At 39.4% G+C, this 12,778-nt stretch overlaps 1 protein-coding gene across 1 annotated transcript in view; it reads right to left on the reverse strand.

Annotated features, from left to right (window-relative positions):
• Positions 1 to 12,778, reverse strand: part of PPFIA4 (PTPRF interacting protein alpha 4) — a 1,641,692-nt gene that overhangs the window by 320,839 nt on the left and 1,308,075 nt on the right. Inside the window, exon 16 of the mRNA XM_044070202.1 lies at positions 5,588 to 5,828. Coding sequence (XP_043926137.1) covers positions 5,588 to 5,828 — 241 coding nt within the window. The remainder of the gene's footprint in view (positions 1 to 5,587; positions 5,829 to 12,778) is intronic.

Genomic DNA, 12,778 nt, shown 5'->3' on the forward strand with positions numbered 1-12,778 from the left:
TAAAATCTGCTGCAATGATGGGCCTAAAAGATGGTAATTCCCTATTTTCAAACTCTTGATGGGTTTTTGGAATCCCCAGAAATAATACATTTTAGGACAATCAACTCTTAAAAAAATCAAACAAGAATGAATCAATCTGACCCTAAAGCAATAAATCTAACAACACCTTGTCAATTCTACTAAAATGCTGATTGAGGACATTAATAGATGCTTGTTTGTATTATTCATAAAACTGTACTATACCATTAATTACCCTTGCCTGCTTTCATAATTCGGAGCTCCCTCTGCTTCCTGAGCTCTAAAATGCATCTCTTTCACCAGCTAACAAGTTATTGATAGACTGTTGCTAGGCTAACAACCCAAAGGGCCTTTCTAACTCTAGCCAAGTTTTTCTGAAAGAATAATGATGTCCTGCGCCCATATAGAACATTGACGGCCAGGCATTTATAAGCCACCTCTGTCCATAAGGGACAAGTGTGCCAGCCCCAGTGTAAATTTCGTATTTTCCATCCACTTGTCTTGGTTGTGCTTAAACTGAGTAATAGAGAAACTCATCTTCACATGGATTCAATAGGAATGGCAGTCTCTGAGACACATACTTGTCTCTCCAGCATGTTCTGTTTATGTCACAGACAAAATTCAGGTCCACAGACCTTGTATTTCTAGTACTCTTTGATTTACAAATATGTAGGAGATTCATAAGTCTGGGGTTTGCAGATGACTTGTAAGCCAGGCATAGATCACCACTCAGCAATCTATAGGAGACTGAGTAAAGGGAAAGGGATTTTAAGGTGCTCTGCATAAGGCAGATTTGTTACACCATGTATACTTTTTGTAAGGAACCTTTGAAGTCACTCTAGCTGCATATGGTCAGGTACATTCCAAAGGGAGCACTGTACTCTATGATTGGTCTGATAAGGGTGGAGTACAGTGGTATAATGGCCTCATTGGACCTAGATGCATTGCCCTTACCTATAAGTTGTGCAACATAAAAAGGAATTACTCAACACCATGGCCATGTGTTGTTTGAGGGTAAGGCTACTGTCCATATGCGTACCCAGATCCTTAACCACAGGGTCGACTCTTAAATGTGTATTATCAATATGATAATTAGCCAGGATGGTTGATTTCCCAAAGGGTACAATTATGCATTACTTAGCATTGAGTTTAAGACTATGGCTTTAGCGCCATTTATTTGTCAGAGACAGACCTTCTTGAAGAATGCTAGTGTCTGCAGGGGAGTTGATGATAACCTCCAGCTTGCACTCATCTGCAAACTTAATCAGCCATAAACCTTCAGCATTCACTTCCATTTCAGAGAAATACATGCCAAAAAGGAGCAAGCCCAATACCGAGCCCTGCGGAATTACACTAGTGACTGGCCACTTGGTGGAAGTGGCCTCACCTATTTTGACCTACTGGGTCCTACCAGTGAGCCAGTTGGCTATCCAGTAGGTGCTAAAAGGGTTTATACCTAAATTAGTGAGCTTGTCTATAATGCTTGAGTGGGGTATTGTATCAAATGCCTTGGCCAGGTCGAGGAAAGCTGTGTGCACTGTCTTACCTTCATCCCATGCTTTGATGACAATGCCATGAACATTTTGCTCACAAGTATCAGAAAAAAACTTGAAGTGTATGATGCAACGAGGGATTATACAAACTACATTTCTTAAATGCCTGTGAAATCCACCATAAAATTTATTACATTATGTAATATGTCATGTAAAGTCAATTTACACATAAATATCTTCAAATCTTTTTGTGTACAACAATGGCTCTGTTCGAAGGAATAAAAGTAAAACCTTTACTAAACACCATTAGGTGTTTAAAGTCAAGTCTGAAATTAGTAAAAATACTTACTGGACATGATTTTATTAAATTCTTCTCCTTCTGCCCCTGGCGCTACGTCTCCACATCCCTTTCAGGTGGTTGTATTTCCCATCCAGATTTTTCTGAAGCACATGCTGAAAAGGAGGAGGGGTATTCTGATTTAAATCTGCTCTGATGAAGTTCTAACGAATGAGAGAATGAAGGCACTTGGCTATTAAATGGTTGTAATGTGTCTTTTATGAGTTAAAATATGGGAAGTATCCGCTGGTCAGTTCCAGCTTCCGCAAAACATCTGGGATATATTTTTAAGCTTGGTTGGTTTGGCGTCTTGTTTTAGACTTTTTTTTGGTAGTTACTTAGGAAAGTAAATGTTGATAATTGTATAGAATATGGAATGTGCTAGACTGGCAAACAGAATATTTTGTAAATGCTCTGAATACATGGTTGAAGGAAGATTTTGTTTATAAAAATTTAAATTAAAATGGAAGAGAGATGAGAAGAATTAAATGAAGAACTGGAGACCCTTTACACTAAACAATACAAATTATAATATTTTTATAAGAATAATCAGAGAAGACTGAATGGAGGGTGGGGGATATTATGGAAGGAAATATATACGGTATAAAAGGGAAAGGATGTCAAGAACTGTTATTAGTTGTATGAGAAATTGTGGATGTTATCAGTAAAAGGGAGGATGTAAAGTTTATGGTAGGTGATATAACTGAGACATCTGATAAAGTAGGACATGATGCTTTGTGAGATGTTACGGAGAAGTATGGAATAGTTAACAGAATTAGGACAGCATGTATGTCAACATATCAAAACAGAGTGAGAATGTTAGCGAATAGGTGGTTGAGTAAAGAAATATACATGAAGTATACTATAAGACAAGGATGTCCCAAGGGATAATTAGAAGGGCATATGAAATATTGCACGGTAAGTATAGGAATTAATCAGAGGAGATCATAAAAGATTGCGATGAATAAATAAGCAATTCACAAAAACAATGAGAGGATATATGGATGGCTCCTAAGTATACAACAATCTAGAAGATTTAGGAGTTTTGCTTGGGGTGTTTGCATAGCTACTTTATACTCCAAGCAGACTCCAAAGTGTTTTTCATCAGGTAATTGAGAAATGCTGGATGCTTGATGGGGAAGAAGAAGGTACCTGGAAGCATATCTTTTTAGAATGTAATGAGTTGGTAGACATTAAAAATTTCTTACACAGTACTCTGTCAAGAATATTGGACAAACAAATGAGTGTAATTAAGGAAATTATATATTTTTTTTGAGCTGGTGTACAGGATCTGAATTGCCTAGAGATAATAAGACCTTTTAAAGTTTAATTTTGATGGTTGCCAAAAAAGCAATTATTAGAAAATTAAAATCAAAGTCTAAACCAGCTGTACTTGAAGTAGTAAATATTGTAACAGAGATAAAAGAACAGGACAGAAAATGGAAATTGTGGGAGCAGTACAGGCAGAAAAATGTTTTGGAGGAGGAATGAGGTTTATGAAGACAGAAGAACTGAACAATTTATATGCTATTGGATTGACTATATTGTATAGAAGAATATGTGTAATGTATAATGTTTGTAAATGTGAGCTTGTTAGTATAATTTGTTTACTTTTATATAAATGTATATAAATGCAAGTTTTCCTACGTCGCAAGTGATAATTCAATAAATGTGTCAGAAAAAGACAGGGAAGTCCCATGAGTGGAATATTGTTTGCATTGGTAAAAAAAGTAATAGTGAGTGAAGTGGCTTATAAAATGAAAAATGTTGGACATGTGATGCAAAAAGAGGTGATGATTCTAGTAGTTTTAACATAAGCACATGATACAGATGTAGTTGCTAAGAACAAAAGATGGATGAGGGAAGTGATGGTTTGTCTGAATGGATGTTTAACAGAAATGGGAATGACCTTGAATAAAGGTAAATGTAAGGGATGGGGTGACATGGTGAAAATTGTGGGTGTATTTTTCAACAAATGAAGTATCTTTGCTAGGAATAAAATCTGGGAAAATGTAGTTATGATGCAATGGGAGGGTTTGATAAAAGAAATGTGTGTCTACTGTGGTGGACGAATTGATTAGCATTCAGGAAAAAAGTTGATTTAAGGAATTCGATATTAGTGGGGAAAATAGCATACATGTCAAATGTTTACGATTCCAGAAAATTATTGAAAGGAAACTGTGCAGTTAGTGTTTTCATTCATGTGGGGTTCAAGATTTACCCCAGTGAAAAGAGGTGTGCTGTGTAAGAATGAGTACAAAGGGGGATCGGGGTTACTACATCCAGTGGGGTTGTTCTGCTTCTTTAAACTTGTACTGAATATTAAAGTGGGTAAAGAAAGAGAATATACATTTAATAATGAGAATATTTAAATATAAGTAGAAAAAATTATGAGGGATGATGAGAATAAGAAAAATAATATGTAAATGAAGAAATGAAAAATTATAGAAAAAAACACCCATATGGAAAATTGATGATATAGAAAAAGATAGAAGGATGTGGTATAATAATGTGATAAAACAATATTATTTTAAAACATGGGAACATTTACCAGAATAAGTGATTAAAGCCAATAAATTAAGATAAAAGTGGTGCACCAAAGTAGTAGAATGTCAGGATTTCCTTTGGAGACTGGTAATGAACAAGTTACTAGTAAAGGGGAATATCCCACATGAAAAGAAAGCTGCAGGAATGTGCTTATTTTACAGACAGGAAGAGGCAACAGAGCATGTTTTCTGAAGTGTAAAAGAGTGGTGAAACTGTAGAAAAAGTTGTGTGTAGAAAAATGTTTTGAGAATACGCAATAAACAACATAAATATGAATAAGATTATGGATACCATAAGAATAAAAAATGTGAGAAGACTAAATGAAATCTTGTTTAATGGAAAATGGATTTTAGCAGATATATTGGGAAAAAACAGGTTATGGTTGTGGAAGAAGGTATGGGGGGGTCAGTTATGGTTGTGGAAGAAGGTGTGGGGGTCAGTTATGGTTGTGGAAGAAGGTCTGGAGGTCAGTTATGGTTGTGGAAGAAGGTGTGGGGGTCAGTTATGGTTGTGGAAGAAGGTGTTGGGGTCAGTTATGGTTGTGGAAGAAGGTGTTGGGGTCAGTTATGGTTGAGTAACAATGAGGAAATTATAAGAAAAATGATACATAGTAACAAACAGAAATGTGTAGATATTTGCCTGCTAATATGTATATTTTATAAACACGTCATTTTTTATGTTGCGTTAAATAAAGGACCCCTAGTCTTTTCAGTCGATAATATGGGATCGTTTGCATCCATTTGAGCTACCACCAGCTCAAACAGATAGGACCTGAGTCTAATTTCTCCTCCACTGAATGGGTCTCTGAGGAATGCAGCCCCCCCCAAAGCTGCAGTGTGTATTAAACTGCCTGGACAGCCCTTCTCTTTCTATATGAACACCTACACAGCCACACTTTGAGTTTCTCCAGATAGCTATGACTTGGTAAAACGAGCAAACATCAAACAGACTGGTAAACATTTTCTATAAAATGTTCCATACATAGGAAGAAACAACTACCTAGTTCCATCCATTAAAGCAGTATGATCTGATTTACATCCAGTTATCCCACAACATTCAATCCTGCTAGTCTAGAATATGGAAAGACTATTAAACCATTGGTTAAAGTGCCATCAAAAAACAATCACAGAAAAAATATTATAAAAAAAATGTCAGCCTTTAATTTGCACCGTGAACAGGAAGAAGCACTTACAAGTGTCATGACACCCATACGATCAAGTTCATGGGCACTACCACGGGAAGAAAGCTTTGGAGTTGAGCGTCCACTAACTGGAGGAGAGGAACTAGCCAAGGACAAGGCAGTGAGTGATGTAGGGATAGACGTTCGCTTCCTATGCTGAGGCATGTCAAGGCCATCCATACTACCACTTGTTACCCTGCTTTCTATCTCTTCAGCACGGAGTTCAGCAGATTCCTTTTCTTCTTGGATCATCCTAGGAGATAAGATGATGCAACATACTTAGTCAATTTTCAGTTTATGAACCTGGTAATAATAATTTATGATTTTTGTCATCATACCAGTATTGCTGTCTTTAGGACTGCATTAACCAAAAAGTTATTAATAATGTGTAATTTTAATGAAACTGAAATTCGGCAAAATTATGATTTAAAAAAAGCAGCACTGAATAAACATTCACATCTTCCAACACAGTTACAGACAGAGCACAAAACAATCACAGAATCTCACTCAATAAAAATCAGGTTAACATCATTTGTACGCAACTCTGTCACTAATTTTGTTACTTTTGATGACAATTTCAAAGCCTTACCCTAGACATCACAGCTAAATTACTTCCCCTTCTGCTCTGCATAATGTCCTCTTGTTGCTTATATGTCTAAAGACTAAGTTAGGCCTGTGGACTAAATGTATAGCACAGGAATTTGAATGCAATTTCACAAAATATACGGAGTAAACCAACTTCTGTACAAACATGTCAAAAATGTTCGTTCCATAGTAAATGATTTCCCACAATGATGCATCATCATTCCTGTATCCCCTTACTTAATGCAACCCAGTCAAGGGTCAAAAGACACTGGAGAAAGAAAAATGTTCCCCAAGTGATGTAAAAACCACACCATACAGAAATACCCTTGACCCTGATGTGGGCAAAGACACGGCTAAGCATTTTGGGAATTTCCTGGTAACAGTGGACAACCAAAAGGGCAAGGAACTAACCTGGAAATGTTCCACTCCATGCACACATCAAAGACAAAACTGTGCTTCCTGCAGAATGGAGTAAGGAAATTAACATCATCCATGCCCAAAATGACGCAAGAGCAACACAAGCAGAGAGAAAGCATAAAGGATTAGCTTTTAGAACTTTTTTACCAGTAGAAACTAATCTAGACAGGAAAGGTCTAAAAGGGTCTCAGTAGTTTGTTTCAAATTGTTCCATAATAATGCACAGGTATTTTTATTCCCCTGCAGAACGCCAAACAATTCTACTGAGGCAATATTATCATTTTAAGATGGGTTCTACCACAGCCATGTGGTCTGGTGAAATAAGAGGCATCTCCAGAAAGGTTGGAAAGGATGTGAACTTGATCTTGCATCTTGTGTCTAAGGGCTCCATGACCCGCAGGATCGTGGTCAGACTTAATAACTAGGCTTTGAAGTGAGACACCATTCTTCCTAAGTGATGGGGGTAGGAGAGTTTAGGCAGTTCGAAGTGAGGCACTCTCATGGCTAGACAAGTGACTGCTGCCCATGCCTGCCTTGACCTCTGACACTTCTCCATTTGCTCTTCTCAAAATCACTGTTTTCTTTAAAACTGCTCCGTGTGAAATTTCCTTCTCTATTTCAGTATCAGGGAAAAAAAAAGATTTTTAACTGTCTGACTGCTTTTGCCTTCTGCAGCCAACTTTTTAAATACTTCAAATGACAGATGACAAAATAACAGTTCAGTGCTTACCAGCACATTTAACAGAAGCCTTCTGACATCCTCAGCCAAAGGCTAAACCCTTAGCTAAGCAAGCTGTCCAATAACCAGGACAAATTCCACTCTGATGCAGGCATGCAAAGTATCATAGACACATTTAGTGTTTAGTAGCATGCTTACTAACCTTATGGACTGTCTGCAATAGCTTTGAAAGGCACTGCTTCAAGGCTGCATATGGAATTTCCTCATAAATATCTTCAGTTCACTCTGTCACTTTGGTACTTCAGCAGAAGATTTGGCAGTTAACCTACACAACCAAAGTACCAGATGGATGTGTGTAAGTCTTTTTTACAAAATCTACACAGTACCTGTCCTTTAGCAGCATGTTGCTAGGTGGTGCCAACTTGAATCCCTTGATACCAGTGGCTGAAAATCAAATTCTAAGGAGATGCTTTCAAAGATTTCCTTGGACAGCTGAATTGCTGCATAAATGGCAGTCACTTTTAGACTCTTTGGTAATTAGTAGCATAAGCATCACTTTCAGGAGTACAAATGTTTCTTAGCTCCTGACAGGAAATGCTTACAATCCTAGATTGACAGCATTTCCTGAAGAAAAAGGATTCATCATTAACCATGTCACAGCCAAGCGTGTGTGTGTGTGTGGGGGGGGGGGGGGTACATTTCAGCTGAATAGGTCATTGTTGTCATTACAGATGACTGATTCAGAAGACTCTTCCACTGATAGCAAACTCTTTCAGTTGGAAAACAGTTTGTCTGCCTGAGAGTTGGGGGATACACATTCCCTGTTATAACACTTAGTACTCTTCTGTGTAGCAGTGAAGTCAGAAACAGCAGGCAGCTACACAGGCATTGGTAGGTCAGATGCCCCAGAGACAGAGGTCAGGCCTACTAGCTGCAGCACAAGTGGTTCAAGCATCTAGAACATCCTTCCTTAAAGGGAGAAAGTTGGCACCTTCCCAGGGCCCAAAGGCTCCTGAACAAAAATAACTGAGTTATGTAGGATGGGAGAGAAGTCCCTTGAATAACAAACAATAAGCTGGCCTGCAATGGGCACCAAGGAACCACTGTCAAACTGTGACACAGTAATTAATTCCATGGCAGCCTTGCAAAATTGAGATATCTTATTATGCTCCATCTGAACAGGCACTGACAATTGGGAAAACTATGTAAAAAGATGGAGCATGGGGCTGGCAGATCATGTCCTAGGCAATGACTTTATAGGACTGAGAGGAACACAATGGCCTTTTTCTCTCTCTCTCTTAGCCTACAGAAAGCATAGCTGCTAAATTCTTGTCCATTTTATTTAGAAAATAAGGTAACTTTCCTATGCTTTCCAAAGATAATTCTCCCTCCAAAACAAGGAGGGATTCTCCTTGCCTAATGCAAGAAAATTTTTACGGTCAAGAAAAATGGTTAAATTATGCACTTTTCACTGCAGTGTCATTTAATAAAATGAAGCGTAGATGAAGATTTTCAAAGGCAGAAACTATGTTGAAGGAGAAAATTCTTTAGTGCTATATCTCTACCACAATCACATTATGGTGACCTTTCCAGGGAATGCCACTAACCTTAGTAAGACCTCCACATCACAGCCAGAAAGAGTTTACTAGAAAATGGCAACAACACAATAAAAACTCTATAAGGCAGCAGAAAAAAAATATTTCCAAATTGGATACTTATTACAAATCTGGAGTCACGTGGATGGTGTGGGCAGATAAGATTTTCAATTGCTCAATATGGTGAAAATGTATGGAAGATGACATGGGTGCCATTCATCCCTATAGCACATATCCTGCTGATGAATGCAACATGGTGGAGGTAAGCCTAGTGTGGAGAGCATTTGGATGTCACTCCATGTAGTGAGATTTCTGTCTATGGTGCAATTCCTCACAAGTTATGTAAACTACTGCAGCACCAAAACTTATAACAAATATCTCTAGCTCGGTGTAATGTAATTCATCCCCAAAGTGCTTTCACATATACACAGTTACAAAATTATTTCCCCTCCATCTGGTGCTGACAAGAAGGCAGCCTGGCACATTATCAGGACCCCTAGAACAAGTGTTTTCGGCCTTGGAGAAAACATTCCACACCTACTCAGAGGTGATCGGGGGTTATATTAATAAGCTGAGGAAAGTTAGGGGCAGATAGGTGAAGAGCTGATTTTTGTCTGCTAATATGTTGGTGTCCTCAGCGGATAAGTAAATGGTTGGGTTCTCTATTAGCTTTGAGTATTTCTGGGCATTATCTCTGAGGTTTCTGGCATAGCTGAAAACAGGCTTTGTGGTTGTGCTTAACAGAGGTAGTATTTTTAATTTGTACTTCCTTTAGGAGATTGTGATGTTTCTGAGTTTTGTTCGGTACTTACGTATTATCGCAACCACATTTCCGAACTTTCAGAAATGGAAGCGTTTATGCGAAAATGTGTTTCTTAACCTTCAAAGGGATGTGTTAAGCAAATAATTAGTAGTGGGTGACTTTGGGATTGAGGCCTGAAGAGGAACAAGGGTCAAATGTTCGGCTCCTCTGGGGCGTGTTTCACTTGTTCCACGACCTGCACAGTGCTGCACTCATCTTAATTCCTGAGCAGAACCCCTCAACAAAAACAAGTTAGTCAGGGACATACCATGTAACACTCCCAATAAAATACATTACAGTAAGTCTCTGCCATAATTATTTAGTACGTTTACAATAGTAATACTGAACTCTGGCCTCTTCTCATCTTCGCAATGTTGTCAAAATCTGTTATCTTCCGGTGTACACCACCTGCTAATCTTCAGTTTTCCTACTCTTACAGAATGCAACCATTACCTTAAATTACATATGAAATAGCAGTATTGTAAATTAAACTCAGTTACCTAGCAAAAGTATGTCATACTTGAGTACATTAATTGAAAAACTACAATACCGCCAAAAACACCAGTACTCCCAACTTTCCCTATTATAGGTTCCTAGGTTCATAGGTAGGTACTAGGCTATCGGCCCTGGGGCCTATAGAAGCCAAGCCAAAAAAGGTACCTTGGCTTTTGCCACCCAAGAAAATTATTTTCCTGTGCCACTGTCGAGCAGAGCCACATTGTTGATCCACGGGGTGAATTTCCTATTTCCCATCCAATCATCAAGATTTTTCTTGAAGAGTGCTAATGAGGAGCTTTGTTTGATATAGATAAGTAGTTTATTCCAGAGTATGGGAAGTCTCTGGGACAGAAATTTATCCCTCCAGTGTTTTCTGTTTATTGTGGTGACAAGGTTTAGGTCCCTAGAGCGTGTAGCTCGGAGGGATTGGGATTTCTTTAAGTGGAGCATGTCCAACAGCTCTGGGTTTGACATAGCTTTGTATGTTAGGCAGAGATCACCTCTGAGTAGGCGATATGCGAGGGAGTAAAGCTGGAGTTTTTTGAGACGGTCTGCATAGGGCATCTGTTTGAGGCCGGTAATTCTCTTTGTGAGGTATTTCTGCGGCCTTTCCAGTTGTTGTAGATGCTTTGTGAGGTACATACCAAAAGGAGCATTGTACTCTATAATGGGTCCAATGAGTGATGAATAGAAGAGGACAATGACCTCTTTTTTTCTGGATGAGAAACCTTTTGTGATGAGGTGTGCCACGTAGAAGGATTTCCTGACTACTGTGGTGATGTGATTATCAAAGGAGAGATTACTGTCCACCTATGTCCCAAGGTCTCTTATCACACTTTCGGTGTTAAGTATACTACCGCCTATGTTGTAGCTCATGGGTGCAGAGTTTTTACCAAAGGGGATGACAGTGCACTTTTTGGCATTAATCTTGAGGCCATGGCTTTGACACCAGGCATCTGTCTCAGTGAGGCCCTTTTGTAGGATGTCCACATCGCTAGGAGTTTTGATTATGGCTCCTAGTTTGCAGTCATCTGCGAATTTCATTAGCCAAAGACCTTCTGTGTTAGCCTGTACTTCAGAGAAGTAGATACCAAACAGGAGAGGACCCAGGACTGAACCCTGTGGTACTCCACTTGTCACTGGCCTGAAGTCGGATTTGGAGTCTGCTACTTTCACAGTGTTGGTTCTGTCAGTGAGCCAGTTGGCAACCCATCTTGTGACATAGGGATTTATACCTAGTTTAGTGAGTTTATCTATAATTCTAGAGTGGGGGATGGTGTCGAAAGCCTTGGCAAGATCTAGATAGGGCTGTGTGAACCACCTTACCCTTGTCTATGGCTTTGGTGACTGCTTCAAAGAAGTCTATCAGGCTTAGGAGACATGATCTGCCTTTTACAAACCCGAACTGGCAGGGGTCCAAAATTTGGGGATTACCAATGCCTTTGTTTATAAGTTCCATGATGATACGTTATATGGCCTTGCAGACCAGGCTCATCAGGCTAATGGGGCGGTAGTTTCCAGGGTCCGTGGTGGCTCCCTCCTTGTGGAGTGGGATAACTGTCACTGTGCGCCATTCAGAAGGCACAAAGCCTGAGGTGAGGCTATGATTGAACATGGTACTTAGGTGGGGTGCCACTTTGTTCTGTAGTTCATGAAGAATGCAGCCTGGGATGTTGTCTGGTCCTATGGATGCTGTGTTCTTGACTTTGGAGAGTGTGGTTTTTACCTGTGCAGCCGTGATTACAGGAACTTTGCATTCTTCCAGTATAGAGATGGGCTCTTTAGGGGGGTGAGAGGGGGTAAAGTTAGCACTGAACCTATCTGCCAGGATGTTGGCAATATCAGTTGGGTCTGTATATTTAGTGCCATTGTGCTGTAACTCAGAGCAGATCTGAGTGTTGCCATTGAGATTCTTGACATAGCTATAGAATGCTTTGTGGCTGTCTTTAGAATCAGTGGCGATTTTGTTTTTGTAACTAGCTTCAGAGAATTTTATCAGGGATCGCAGCATCTTATTGAGGCTGACCAGGGAGCTCCTCCACTCATGGGATTTTACTCTCTTTTGCAACAGTTTCTTCCTTCTGTTGAAAAGTTTGTTTATGGCAGGGAACCACCAGATTGGCTTCCTTTTTTTGGAGGATAGCGTCTTGGTTCTGTTTGGGATAGCACGATCCATGCACTCATGTAAGTGTTTATAAAGTGCAATTGTGTAGGATTTAGCAGTCGTAACTGTATTGTTCATCTGCATGGGTGTCATGAAGTTCACCACTTCTCTCTTAAGAAGCATGAAGCTGGCTTTGGAGACATTTTTTACTATGGTTTCCTTAATGGGGGGTGGGGGCAGGATGTGGATATCTAGGGTAATTAGCTTATGGTCAGATCGGACCAATGAGGCATTGACTTCAGGTGTGGAACACCAGTCACTCATGTTGGTAATGACTAGATCTAGGATATTGTTACCCCTGGTGGGGGTGTGGATAAGCTGATCCAGGGCACTGGAGTTTATGAATTCCAGAAAGCGTTGAGTGAAGGAGTTGGTACATGAGTAGTTTTCCCAGTTAATGGTGGGGTAGTTGAAATTGCCCATTATTAGGGTGTTTGTTTGAACCCTAACATCTTCCAGCACA

Source organism: Protopterus annectens, chromosome 4.part1 (genome assembly GCF_019279795.1).
Source record: "Protopterus annectens isolate FY-2018-M chromosome 4.part1, PAN1.0, whole genome shotgun sequence".
Classification (NCBI taxonomy): domain Eukaryota; kingdom Metazoa; phylum Chordata; order Ceratodontiformes; family Protopteridae; genus Protopterus; species Protopterus annectens.